The 13,600-nt window shown below is 40.5% G+C and overlaps 1 protein-coding gene across 1 annotated transcript in view; it reads right to left on the bottom strand.

Moving 5' to 3' along the window:
* wdpcp (WD repeat containing planar cell polarity effector) overlaps window positions 1-13,600 on the bottom strand; it is a 64,694-nt gene that overhangs the window by 9,877 nt on the left and 41,217 nt on the right. The window contains exons 10-13 of the mRNA XM_057344454.1: window positions 10,332-10,977; window positions 5,166-5,354; window positions 4,277-4,400; window positions 3,669-3,732 (exon numbers count right to left, since the gene is read on the bottom strand). Of these exons, the coding sequence (XP_057200437.1) occupies window positions 3,669-3,732; window positions 4,277-4,400; window positions 5,166-5,354; window positions 10,332-10,977 (1,023 nt within the window). The remainder of the gene's footprint in view (window positions 1-3,668; window positions 3,733-4,276; window positions 4,401-5,165; window positions 5,355-10,331; window positions 10,978-13,600) is intronic.

The following is a 13,600-nucleotide window of genomic DNA, read 5'->3' as shown; positions in this document are numbered from 1 at the left end:
CGTACATTTTAGTACATTTTGCTTTTGCGCCAGTAACAATAGGTTTAGGGGCGGGGCTTCAGTATTGCTTTTTCTAGTAAAAGTACGTATAACGTATGAATTCATATGAATTAGCCACCTCGTAAAATAGCTACGAATTCCCGTGAGCTCAGGTTGAAACATCTTACACAATTTGTATGTTCCTAGTATTGTTAAATCACCACATACACAACGTTTTGTCAACAACACATTGTGTTTCCCTTGAGAAGATCCTCAGATGTTCGGACTCAGTCTATGAACTTAATAATATAATTGACAGACTATTTGACCATCTCAGATGGCCCCCATTCATGAGTAAATTAAAGTGAAAGTTGGGAGAGGAGCTCAGTTCTGACTCCAAACTAATAAGATCCTCTCTCTTCCTCCGTTTAAACGCTAAACCCATCCTTCCGCTTCAGGAACATCAGTCAGGGCTGCAGTGAGATGCAGAGAGGCTGAATACAGCACAGTCGGACCTGCCGAGCACTAATGCCTGTATTGTCAACCGGCCTCTGCAAGTCTGATCAGATGAGGGGGGTAAGAATGACTTACAAACATCAAACAGGACTTGATTTAGCAACTTCAGAGGCTCAGGGATGAGAGCCAATAACCTCATGACTCAAACAAAGATCTGAATTTCTTCATTTTAACCACAAACCATGAGCATAACCTTTCAGTGGCTGGGTTTAATTTATCTAAAGTTACAGTATGTAACAGCTCTATAAGAGGAAAAATGTTTCTGTAAGACAGCATTTATTTCATAGAGGAGCCAAACAGTGGATATTAGCATTCGATCTCAAGATATTTCAGCTTAGCAAAACGTAATGCTTTCTAAACCAGAAAAAGAGAGAAAGAGATACAGACCGTTCGAAACGGGTCAAACAGAGAAACAGTAAAAACCAGAGGGAATCCAGAGGCCTAAGAGGGATAACAATAATTCTGTACATAAATCAGATATTATAGCTCTTATTCAGCACAGCTTACAGGGGACACACAATCTACTCTAATCTTATTTATTTAAGTGCTTTATGGGCTCAAATGCAGATAAACAGCCTTTTTGTGTTATTTCTGACTGGAGAGGCATATGGACAGAGAATAAACAGCTGGTCCGGTGATCATGTTTGATATTCATTTGACGGCACAGAAAAGTTTCAAATTTACATGGACCAGTGGAGCAGAGATATAGAGTGAAAGAGAGAAAATCATTGCATGCAGAATTTGGGGAAAAAACTTTGGCATTCCTACATCCAGACACCACAATAATTATTGTGGATTACACCTGTAATCTATGTGGATGTTTGAGGAGGGTGTGTTAACAGATGTATAAATTCATTATCAGTCTCTACTTACAAACTAATATAGGGATAGTCATTTGTATATATACTGTATATATATATATATAGGGATGACATTTCAAACTTTCTTTCTTCTGCAGAGCAAAAACGAAGATATTTTGAAGAATGTTCCCATGTACCCATTACCTTCTATTGTATAGACACAAAAAGTCAATGGACTTCTTCAATTCTTCAAAATAAAAAAAATCTTCTTTTGTGTTCTGCGAAATAAAGAAAGCTACACGGGTTTGAAATGATAAGACTATGAGTAAATGATGACAGAATTTTCATTTTTGGGTGATCTATTCCTTTACGGCAATATGTAAAGATAAATGAGCATGACATATTTCTAGAGTTAAAAGAAAGTGATACGAGACACAAGACAACTGTCAAATATGATTATACAAAACTATGATGACCAAATTATTTAACTAACCAATCACAATCAAGTAATTCAGGGAGCCACGTAATAAGACGTAATTAATTAGTCATCAGATCAAAAAAAGAACAGAGTCACATAAAAAGGCAAAGTCACTGAAAAACTGCGAAATTAATTGTTCACGGACATTATCGGGGTTCACATCACAGGATAATTACAACTATAGAATGTTACAATTATGCAAAACACTCCAGCAAGCATGGAGCCCACGCCGCCTCCCTCCCTTCCTCTCTACCCCTTTCTGTGACTCCAACCCCTCCAATTTCTTCCAACACCAAAGTGCTTCACTCCACAAAAGCCTTCTTACAAAAGAAAAGAAAGAGAAATTCTTTTGGTGCTCTATTGTTGATTTGGAGACAATGAGACTCGAGTCTGGCTCATACTGGGGGCTCTTACATGGGGATCCGTCCGTTTTGTTTCAGCTGACCTCTGTGACACGGAGGGGACCAGATCAGATGGAGCAAGGACCCCCGCTTGTTCTCTGCCTTTCTCCTTTCTTTCTTTCTCTCCCTCTCTCCGGTGGGTGGTTTAATTTAACTTCTGCGGCTAATTAGCCAGGAGCCAAAACCATGGGGTGAAACGGCACTGCCTTTAGTGAACTCTCTCTTTCTCTCGCTCACACTCTCTTTCAGAACGACTGATATTCATGGGGCCATTCATAATTTGCCACTTCGTCCTCTTTTTTTCCATGTCCTTTCTGCCTTTTTCACTTTTTCCCCGTACATGTCCCAAGAATAACAGATCCAGGTTTCCTTTGCTCTCTCTCTCTCTCTCTCTCTCCCTCCCTCCCTCTCTTCTCTGCCCTTTCAGGCTGTGTGGCTTGAGCTCCACCTTTTCAATTGGGGCCCTCAGCAGCAGCACTTAGTGGGGAATGAATTGGAACGAGTGCGATCGGCGTGAAAGAAGGAGGGAGAGAGAGAGAAACTGCATGAAAAAGGAGAGAGAGAGAGACAGCGACCGGTGTGAACGCTAATAGGGAAGGTGTCACTCGGGCATGGAGAGAAGAGGCCTAGAAAAGGGGTCAGACACACAGGACCGTTTAAAGGAGCCAGAGAAAAGATAGTGTACTCGCCACGAGAGCTATGAATGACGGAGTCCCTCGCTCGTCTCCCCAGCCTCCGCCTCCCTCTCTTAGCAACTGTTGCTCTCTGAACTCTCGGGGATTGGTGTTATGAAGGAAAGAGGGGAAGTGACATGGCCAGGGGCCTCAAACCCTGAACTGCACCTGCCCGTATAATCCTCCCATAACTGCACTATTATCATAAACAATGTCATGACTTTTTTTGTAAAACTATGACTATTGTACATTTTTACCAGTCACAAAATTACATTTATGTTAATTTGGCATTAATCATTAAAATTAAAATTTGTTCAAAGGAACAAAATGGTTATGGTACCTTATGTAACAATAAAGACTTTATTAAATTAATCATATCATTATATCATCAGTGTGACTACAAACTTTAATCAGTTTGTATGGTCAGGTTTCAATAATTTCACCTTTTTGAATGTACAAAATTATATTTTTCTACAACTTTGGTTCATTATATTCAAACTTACAGCTGCCCCAAATGAAACGAAGAATGATACTAGATCGTTTTTCAGAATCAATTATTATTATTTTTTGCATTTACTTTTTACCTACTGGTCACATTTTTTGTGTGTGTTTGAAGTTGACAGGTAGAAAAGGAACCACAGATATAGTTCAACATTTATTTGAAAAACCAATGTCAAACTTCTATGTGTCTGTGTCTGTTAATAATAATGATACCAAAAACATGTTTTTTTCTTTTTCAAAACTGCTTTTCCCCCATTTTTATGTTGTCATCTAATAAAATGACATTCATATATTGGTGTTTAGGCCCATGTGTCCTCACCATAAACAGATCCCTGGCTCCGATATCCACAGCCAGCAGGAAGGCTTTTTCAAACCGTTGATGTCTGAAATAGAGAAAACACTTTTGACACCACAGAGATTACACAACCTGTGTAAATGTGAAAAAACACATAAAATCTTTTCTATTAAAGTGAAAGTTCACCCAAAAATAAAAATTCTGTCATCATTTACTCACCCTCTTGTCATTTTAAACCTGCATGACTTTCTTTCTCCTGCAGAACACAAAGGAAGATATTTTGAAGAATGTCGTTAACTGGCCCCCATTCACTTGCATTGGTTTTGCATTGGTTTTGTGTCCATACAATAGAAGTGAATGGGGGCTTATTAACTTTCTTCAAAATATCTTCTTTTGTGTCCTGACAGAATTTTTGGGTGAACAATCCTTTTAACAACACACACACACACGCACACACGCACACACACGCACACACACGCACGCACGCACGCACGCACGCACGCACACGCACGCACACACACACACACGCACGCACACACACACGCACGCACACACACACGCGCACACACAACACACACTAAAGGTGTGAAAAGCTCACAACATGGGCACATAAATGTATATGTAGTGTGTACCTGAGAAGATGATGGAAGAACCTTCTTGCATATCTGCTTATGGGGTCTCTGTATTCCAGTATGACAGTGTTTGACAGGGGTCTCGATGGGGCATAAAACATCCCCAGAGCTGCTTCTAACTGGCCTGAACACACACACAACAGAATCAAATATAATAGCTTACATTCACAAGTATTTGGACACCCTTTAAAATGTTGGAAAGTCATTGCATTAAATGTAAAAATCCAAAGCAAGTGTCATATATACAAATAAGACTATAGCTTTTCTCAGAAATAACTTTTCAGTGTCTTTTTTAAACACTCTCAAGTGTAGTTCACAAAATTGTAGATATTTTCCATAATGTTTTACCAAAAATAACGTCATTATACTATGTCTCATACTACTCTGAGTCTATTTTAAACATTATGGCCCGGTTTCACAGACACGGCTTAGCTTAAGCAAGGACTAAGCCTACGTTGAATTAAGATATTTATGTCGCTTTTATAAAAATGCCTTAGAAGAATACATACTGGTGTGCATCTTGAGACAAAACAATGGCACTGATATATTTTAAGATATTTCTGGGCAAGTTATATTGAGTTAAGACAGGTCACACATTCATTTTAGTCTGGGACTACCCTTACGCCTCGTCTCTGAAACCGGGCCTATATCTTTTATTTGAGCATTTGAAACCTAACAAACCTTTTGTAAAAGATGTTGGTTAGAAACTTGTGCCTTTTTTCCAATTAATTCCAGTATGATTATATTTTGTTACACAATGCAATTAGCAAAGAGCCTATCATTCTAAGCAGAGTGTATTGTGAACTTTGACCTTTCTCTGTCACTAGTTACATTTAGGCTTAGTCTCTGTTCAGAAATCAAAGCCTACAGGTCTGGAGTCAGTCTTTACCTTCAGTCTGGTGGTCCAGCAGTTTCCTCAGCAGGTGATCTGTGATGGATATAAGTGACCGATAACATTCAGCTCCCATCATGGCCCAGTCCATATTACCCAGAATTCCCAGCGCCGCGTCTACCTCTCCACAGCGCAAACGGTGCTGTACCAGATCACCTGGGCCTAGCTGACCTCCATTAAACACACCTAGACAAAAAAAATGCGGGAAACATGACTCATGCAAGTTCAGTGCATAATTATATTTCGATTTGCAGTTATTAAGTAGTTTCATACTTGGCAATACTTGATACAGTAATACTAGGTAAAAATTGCATGAAATACACGTACTCTCCTATGACACATTAAGCTGTGGTACTCATATGGTCAATGCAAGTTTAAATCTAGCTTGCAACCTTTACCAACATCTCTCCTCCTGCCTCCACTAAACTATAAATATAAATTCCAAAACGGCAGCAATAAAAAAAAACACAATTAAGAATAACAGAGAGAAAGAGAGAGAGATTGTGAAAGCTCTGGATCGTATGAGGTGGGAGATCTTTAGAGGCGACGCTCTGTAAGATTGGCATTGACATTTGGATCGATCTTTAGTCTGTGCCGTTTCCCTGTAGCACTGTCGAGAGGCGTATGTGTGTTTTGGGGTGTGAATGAGTGTGTGCGGTGAACTGTGACACACAGCAAATTCAGTCGATTCAGGTTAAACGTACTCGTTGGTGTGGATACTGCTGTCAACAGTCAGTTAGTGTAGAGAATGAACTTTAAGAGAACAGTGGGTGATTTAAAACATGCTTTATAGAGCACACAATCAATTGGAGAGATTTAATGAGGGCAGGCGAATGGACATTGAGCTAATGGATGCACTACTGGATTGAAATATATGCATTTACATACAAGACTATCATAACACACACAAGTTTTATCACACAAGGTTCATACAGTTGAGCTTTCTCAACCTGAATGTTCAGTATACATCAGCAGTATCCAATACTGATATTTTATTATATAATACAAATTATGACAAAATACAAGAACAATTTTACAAAATTGTGCTTATTAACAAAACCTGACCTAACTCCACTTTCAAACAAAAATGACCTCCTGTGGATGCTGGGAACAGAAGGCGCCATTTTGCGAAAAATGACACGAGGGCTACCATGTTTTTTGTAACTGAATTAGGAAGGGAGGTTGGAGAGGGTCCAATTAAAACTGCATGTGGGAAATTAACAGGCCGCCTCCCGCAAACCCCTGAAGAGCCACTAATGTGACTAATAACAGAGTACAGAGAGAAATAACAGACCTCAGTACAGCCACAGAAACCACACAGTGCTTCTTTCACACAAACACAAAAACACACACTTCATGACGTGGTTATACTGTTTCTGACACAATAATATACACTAAAAGAAATAAGACAACAAATATTTTTTCAAACTATGATGACACATACAATTACACAGATACAATTTTTAATGGAGATCATTTAATTTCCAGGATGTAATAGAAAAAAATAATTATTGTCTGAAATATCAAATCAATATTTATCAAGAATAATAACTCCCCTAATGTTTCCCCAGTTTTGATTTCATTATTATTTTATGTTATTAGATATTGACTTGATCTGACGCGACCAAAACAAACAGGGCACCCTTATGTGATGCAACCAAAAGACTGCAAACTGAAATGCTGCGCAACTTCTCTCCTGTTTCTAATTGCCTTTAAATTAATTTTGTTTCTCTCTCACTCTTTTTTCCACTTTCTCAGAGCGTGCCGGCCAGCTGCCCCCTGTATCCTCTCCGTACAGCAGCTCTCCTGCGCCGCACGCGTGCCCAGATGAGATAACTCTGAGAGGAGAGGAAAAAAAGAAGGGCGGGTGAGCGAAAGAGAAGAGAGAGCTAAAAGACAGAGCCGCTTCCTTGGGAAGTCTGGAGCTCTGCCAGCTCTTTCATCCTCGGTGCGTCCGCTTCGCTTCGTCATGTAGCAGTTCTAGTGAAATAAGTCAATAAATATGTGCGCGTGAGCAAGACAAGTCCAACAAACAAACACGGTTGCAAACAAATAAACAGGCAAACAAGAGCTGCTCACTCGTCACTCAGAATTATCAGTTGGAAAGGATGCGCGTTTGCTTTCTTCATCAAAACCTTGGCACAAGATCAGAGGAAAGGGAACTGTTGTCTGTTTCTCTCTCTCTTCTATTTTCTACCTCTCTCTAGTACTCTTTCTCTTGCTGGTGTTTCCGTTAACAACAGCAGCACAGTCGCTGGGAGTCACGTACAGTTCAGTTCCAAAGTCAAAATAAAACTTTGGGCAGGTTTTGATTGGCAAACTTTATCTGGTGCCCTGAGGTACAGCAAGTCACTGTAAATGATTTATCGGAGAAATGCATCCCAAAATGCACCTGGAGGGGGCAGCCCTAGGGTGGGTATTGAGTGACCTCAGAAGACTTGGACTCTGCCATTCCCTCAGATGTCTGCGTGCTTTTAAAATTCTAGAATGAACCCAACAGGAGCTCCAGAAGTCTCACTCTGGGTTTCTGTATAGTTATAGGCTCAGATGGCATGCCCACAGTCCGTCTGATGCATGGCACACACAAAAACAGCAAGAACTTTCTCAATCTGGCAAGCTTTAATCTGATTGGCTAGATTTATGCCAGAGTGAAAGCAAACTTTAATCTGATTGGCTATATTTATGACAGAGTGAATGTACTGCTTTAGAAACAAAAAAAGTGCTAAAGTGCTTTTTTAAGAAAAGCTTACAAACAACGTTTTTAAAGAGTAACTATTACAATGTCCTTAAAATTACATTTCATGCAGTGTGTAATGTTGCTGTGTGTAAATAGAAAGCAGTCACCAAGTTGTAAAACCGAAAGTGGTCGTTCGAATTTCAATTCCGGGTCGGATTTGCTTCACTCCGTGTAATGCCTGCCTACGTTCCATTTGCGACACTGCATGCCGTAGACCAATCACAGCAGACTAGACCATCTAACCAATCAGATCAGAGTAGGCTGACCGAAAGGAGGGGATTAGACAGATGAATCGCCGAACGAATCATTTGAGAGTCAGTCAAGAAGTATGGTAATAATAACTGCATATTATTAGAAAATGAAAGTGTTTTTACACCGTGTATGTACGAAAACGTGTTGTTGGACACTCCATAAACCAAAGTACGACCTTAAAAACCACAAAATATTTACTCTTTAAGGTTTGTGCCATCTATTTTAAAGGGACAGTTCACCTAATATTTGAAATTCTGTCATCATTTACTCACACTCGAGTTGTTCCAAATCTGTATCAATTTCTTTGTTCTGATAACCCTAACCCTACTATGGTAGTCAATGGTAAGCAAGAACTGTTTGTTCATCGGAACAAAGAAATTTATATAGATTTTTACAATGTACAAACTACAGTATATACAGCATTATATCCCCTGACCCTACCCCTAAACCTAACCTTCACACAAACCTTTCTGCATTTTTACATTTTGTGTGTTGATTTAAACATCATTTAGTTTTAGATTTATAAGCTGTTTTCCTCATAGGGACCAAAAAATGACCCCATAAGGTAAAAAATGACCAGTATTGTCTTTGACATTTGTGACCCTGGACCACAAAACCAGTCATAAGATTTATACATCATCTGAAATCTGAATAAATAACCTTTCCATTGATGTATGGTTTGTTAGGATAGGACAATATTTGGCCGAGAAACAACTATTTGAAAATCTGGAATCTGTGGGTGCAAAAATCAAAATGAGAAAATCGCCTTTAAAGTTGTCCATCAGAGGCACTTTTGTTTGTTTTAACGCTCTCTATTGGCTCACCGCTGTAATGACATTGTGGAGAGTAGATGAACCTGAAAGCGAAGCAGGTATAAGTATGTAGGTGTGTTTCTGGTCATATTTGTTCGCAGTTTTGCTGCATCCACAAAAATAAAGTTATGATATATTTACGGTTGGAAATCAACAAAACTGCTTCATGGAACATGATCTTTAGCTGTATTTTCCACATACCGTGCATGTTGCATCTCCTCTTTGCCCCGCCTCTCTGAAACGCAAAGATTTTTTACAAAGTTCATCGCTCTGAAAAGCGAGGTGTGCTATGATTGGCCAGTTAACCTGTGTGTAGTGATTGGTCGAATACTGCAAGCGTGTGACGGAAATGTAACGCCTCTTACCATATTTGAAACATCAGGTTCCAAAGCAATTGTACTTACAGGTACTCCCACCTTACTTGCGTATACATTTGGGCGGTCTTAGTCAAATCATACCACGAACTGACATAGATTTGTGGGGGTGTGGTTACAGTGTTAGTGTTGGGTAAGTTACTCTGAAAATGTAATTAATTACTAGTTACTAATTACATATTCAATAGTGTTATTAGATTACTGTACAAATTACTCTCTCCAAAAAGTATTTAGTTACTAATTACTTTCTATATCCTATATCAACCTTGATTAGTTAAGTGATTCAAGGATAGGCATGAAACGGCTCTTTTAATTCTTTCAAATAAATAATATTAAACTACATAAAGTACTCTTATTAACTGACCAAAGTATTACAAATGTGAGAATTATATATTAAAGCACGGATTTTAAAGTTAGACTTTGAATTTTGATGTCAATTCCACTATTGCACACACATATATTACACAAAGTATTTAGTTTAATTACATCAAAAGTAACTGTAATTAAATTACAGAAAAATTAAGAGTAATCCCTTACTTTACTTTTTCAAGGAAAAGTAATTGAATTACAGTAACTAATTACTTAGTAACTAGTTACACCCAACACTGTTACACGAGGCGTTTCAGGCAGGTCTGGGTGAGCATTCGCTTTTAGATAGAATGCATGTTTTGTTTCGACACTAAAATTTTTTAATTTTACGTTTCTAATACATGCATGGACAACTTATAACAGACGAAAGACACAGTAAAACACGTATTCGCGCCATATGACCCCTTTAATATCCTAATGATTTTGCCATAAAAGAAAAAACGATAATTTTTTAATGAATTGTTGGCTACTGCTACAAATACACCCTTGCTACTTACGACTGGTTTTGTGGTCAAGGGTCATATTTGGTCCCCAAACTGCAGGGTTTACCAGGACAGACACACATATAAACAAACATACACACACAGACAGACTACACACACACACAGGTTCCACTGACCAAGTCTTAGCCTCAGAGTAGCAAGCGGCCCTCCATGAAACCAAAGCAGAAGTATATCATGGGTTTCCAGACCCTCATTTCCCTGCGATACCGGACAGCAGGCCCATCGGATACCCTCCAGACCACTAGAGATCTTCATGTTGCGGGACAGCTGAAGACTGGGGCCTAGAGAATCAGGGGCCGGTTCCTCACTCGCTTTCTGCAAAGGGAGAGGTGACAGCCCCATGTCGAAGCACTGGAGCTCCCCTTGACCTCCGCCCACCATCAGCAAACCTCCTGAAGGGTGCCATGCTAGCAGAGAAGGCATCATGGAGCAGGTGGCCAACTGGGAGAGGCCTGTCTGTCTGTCAAAAAGAACCACAGAGCAGTCCTGAAGCCCCAGGAGAACCCAGCGCTCTAATGGGTCATAATGACAGGTTATGGGTTTGGAAGTGAGGGGTACAGGTGTGCTGGACAAATGCTGGAGATGCCCACGAGCACATTCATAGACACAGGTATGAACATCAAGTGGTTGGGCCTCCTCGTGCAGCTCAGACGCTGAGTGATTGGCCTCGTGGTGCAGTTCCACAGTGAGGATTTGGTAGGGTTGAGTTAGGCTGAATCTGCAGTCTATTGGGTTTCTGTCAGTTCGGATAGAGCTCAAGACCTACACGGAGAGAACAAAGAAAAATAGGAAGGCCAGAATTAAAAGCTGCAGACAAACAGATACATTGACACACACACTTTACCCATTTTGAACTGTGAACTGTACGATTACAGGAAATAATTTCATTAAATGACTCCAAGAATAGACGTTTCATCGGACGTATGCGCTGGCCCGGAGTTAACTTCCAATCTATGTTTGGTTAAACATAACAATTTATTCTATATTTAATTAATTTTCACATAAATTCATATCAATATTTTATAATAAATTATATAGCAGTGAGAGAATTGCTTTCCTGTGGCTCAGTGGCTAAAGCATGGCGCTAGCAACGTCAAAGTCATGGGTTCGATCCCAGGGATTGCACATAGTGAGAAACAAATAGTATAATTTAATGTAAGTCGCTTTCGATAAAAGCATCTGCCAAATGCATAAATGTAAATGTAACTGAAAATAAGGTGTTCAGGTAATATCATGAGCCAGATTCAAACTTGTATCGACTGTATGAGAAGCACGGCCTAATGTGTTGACGGCCATGTCCTGGCACTGAAATAAGGGATTCTGTCACCAAATTCTGTTATCATTTACATAAGCTTCACAATACATGAGGGTGAGTTTTCTGTTTAGGGGAACTATTCACCTTCAAAAAAGAAATGAAGAAATGCACGACAGAGAAAGACGAACAGGTAGTGCAGACGCTCGACAGTTTTAGAACTAAAGTGAATATTCAGCAGAGTTCCTCATCACAAACAAAACTTACTCCAGCCCTGAGACAGTAGAAATCACAGCCCGACACAAATGTTGAGCAAATTTGTTCGCTGATTTACCCTCAAAACGGGCCCAGAAAAAGCTTAAAAAGTGTCCTATCAGACAGCAGCACGCAGGAAGTTCGAGTTTACCTGTAGTACGTGTGTTTGTGGTGCAGATGGTGAGGTTTAGAGTCAGAAAGACAGAAAGAGAGAGATGGGCTGGCACAGAACTGTGGCGTGCGCACGCCAGAGTAGGAGACCGAGTTAAGCGTGTTGCCGATGGTTTCTATGGAAGCAGGGGATGAGTTTTTGTGATTTTTTGAGCTGTAATCCCCCCTGGGCCGACTCCCGCTGCACCCCAGGGGGTGAGAGGGGTTTAGCGAGAGGGGCGGGAGGAGTTGTGCTGACAGCACAGAGGGAAGATCCGGAAGAGTGCCAGATCTCCACAGAGGCAGGCCCCGCTGAGACACACCTGCCCCAGCCACAGAGACCCCCATTCTGGGCCTGTCCACAGCTGGGCCCGGGCTCAGAACCAACACCCCACTGACCATGCTAGCAAAAGACCAACGCCCAACTACTGCTTAGACTAAAACTATTTTAATGTACCATGCACGCTGACCCCATTGGCGCTACAAAACCAAAATAGGGCTAGGTTAACACCTTTCCCGGGCCATTTTAAGATGGTCAACTCACAGGGTTGATGCTAATTGAATACTAATAGCCGCTCAGAACTGCTAGGTGGCGCTAGGTGACTCTTAAAGGGACAGCGCACTGAAAATTCTTATTGTTCAGGCATAATGTTTGAGCCTGTTATTCACTTCAGCTTCAAGATGCTTTACAATTTCTTCTCATTTTCCACAGGAGACAGATGGGTTCGAAACAATAAAGGATGAAAAATGATTACAGAATTTCTATTTTGGGGTAAAATAAGCCTTTAAGCACATACTCTTCCGGATAATAATACACACCCTTAAACGCTATCACACCCGAACAATGCCGTGCTTTATTGTGTGTGTAAAATCACGAAACAGACCATCAGGAACTACCAAGAAATGACACAATCCTCACACTTGTTTATCCGGTTTAGTAGTTAGGGATAGCCATAGAGAGTAAACACTAAGCTCTTTACCACGGTAACACTAAACAAAAGCAAAAAGGTGAAGAAATAAAGGAGAGCTGGTGGAGAGGCCGTGTGTTTGCCTCGGCACTGGGGGACATTTTGAGTGTCTTTCTCCCGCCCGTCACAAAGGTTTTAACATCTTCACAGAGTGATCCTCCTTAAGACCTGCATTCACACACACAAACATGGCAAATCCCACAGCTGCTGTTGAAACAATGACAGATTCAATTTCACAAAGACAAACGGCATCTCGGGGAGGTGTGGGGGGTGCAAAGGAGAGCGAGAAAGAGAGAAAGACAGAGAACAGTGGTAAGTGAGTCTCTGTTAGTTATTGGTTTCAGTCACTGGTCAAAACTATTCTTTCTTTTCTTCTCCTCTCTGGACTTTCTTTTGCAGCTTGAAAGATAAACCCAGAGAGGTCCAGCTGAGCAGCAGGCCTTGTTCACAGCAGTAGAGCGCTTTGAGCCAATTTTCCAGCTCAGAGAGCAAACAGTGTGTGTGTGTGTGAGAGAGAAAGAAACGGTGTGAGAGAAAGAAAGAAAGAAAGAAAGAAAGAAAGAAAGAAAGAAAGAAAGAAAGAAAGAAAGAAAGAAAGAAAGAAAGAAAGAAAGAAAGAAAGAAAGAAAGAAAGGGAGAGAGAGATGATGATGAAGGCAATCTAGGAAAGTTCTTGCTGCTGAGTCTCTGGTCGTCTGGTGTGTGCGAGTGTGTGTGCCGCTCAGATGCTTGTCGGGCCGCTGTGGCATGAAATCAACAC

The sequence above is a fragment of the Triplophysa rosa genome, linkage group LG10 (assembly GCF_024868665.1).
Source record: "Triplophysa rosa linkage group LG10, Trosa_1v2, whole genome shotgun sequence".
Lineage (NCBI taxonomy): Eukaryota > Metazoa > Chordata > Actinopteri > Cypriniformes > Nemacheilidae > Triplophysa > Triplophysa rosa.
The sequence above is the reverse complement of the archived record's forward strand: the minus strand, read 5'-3'. Positions and strand labels throughout refer to the sequence as shown.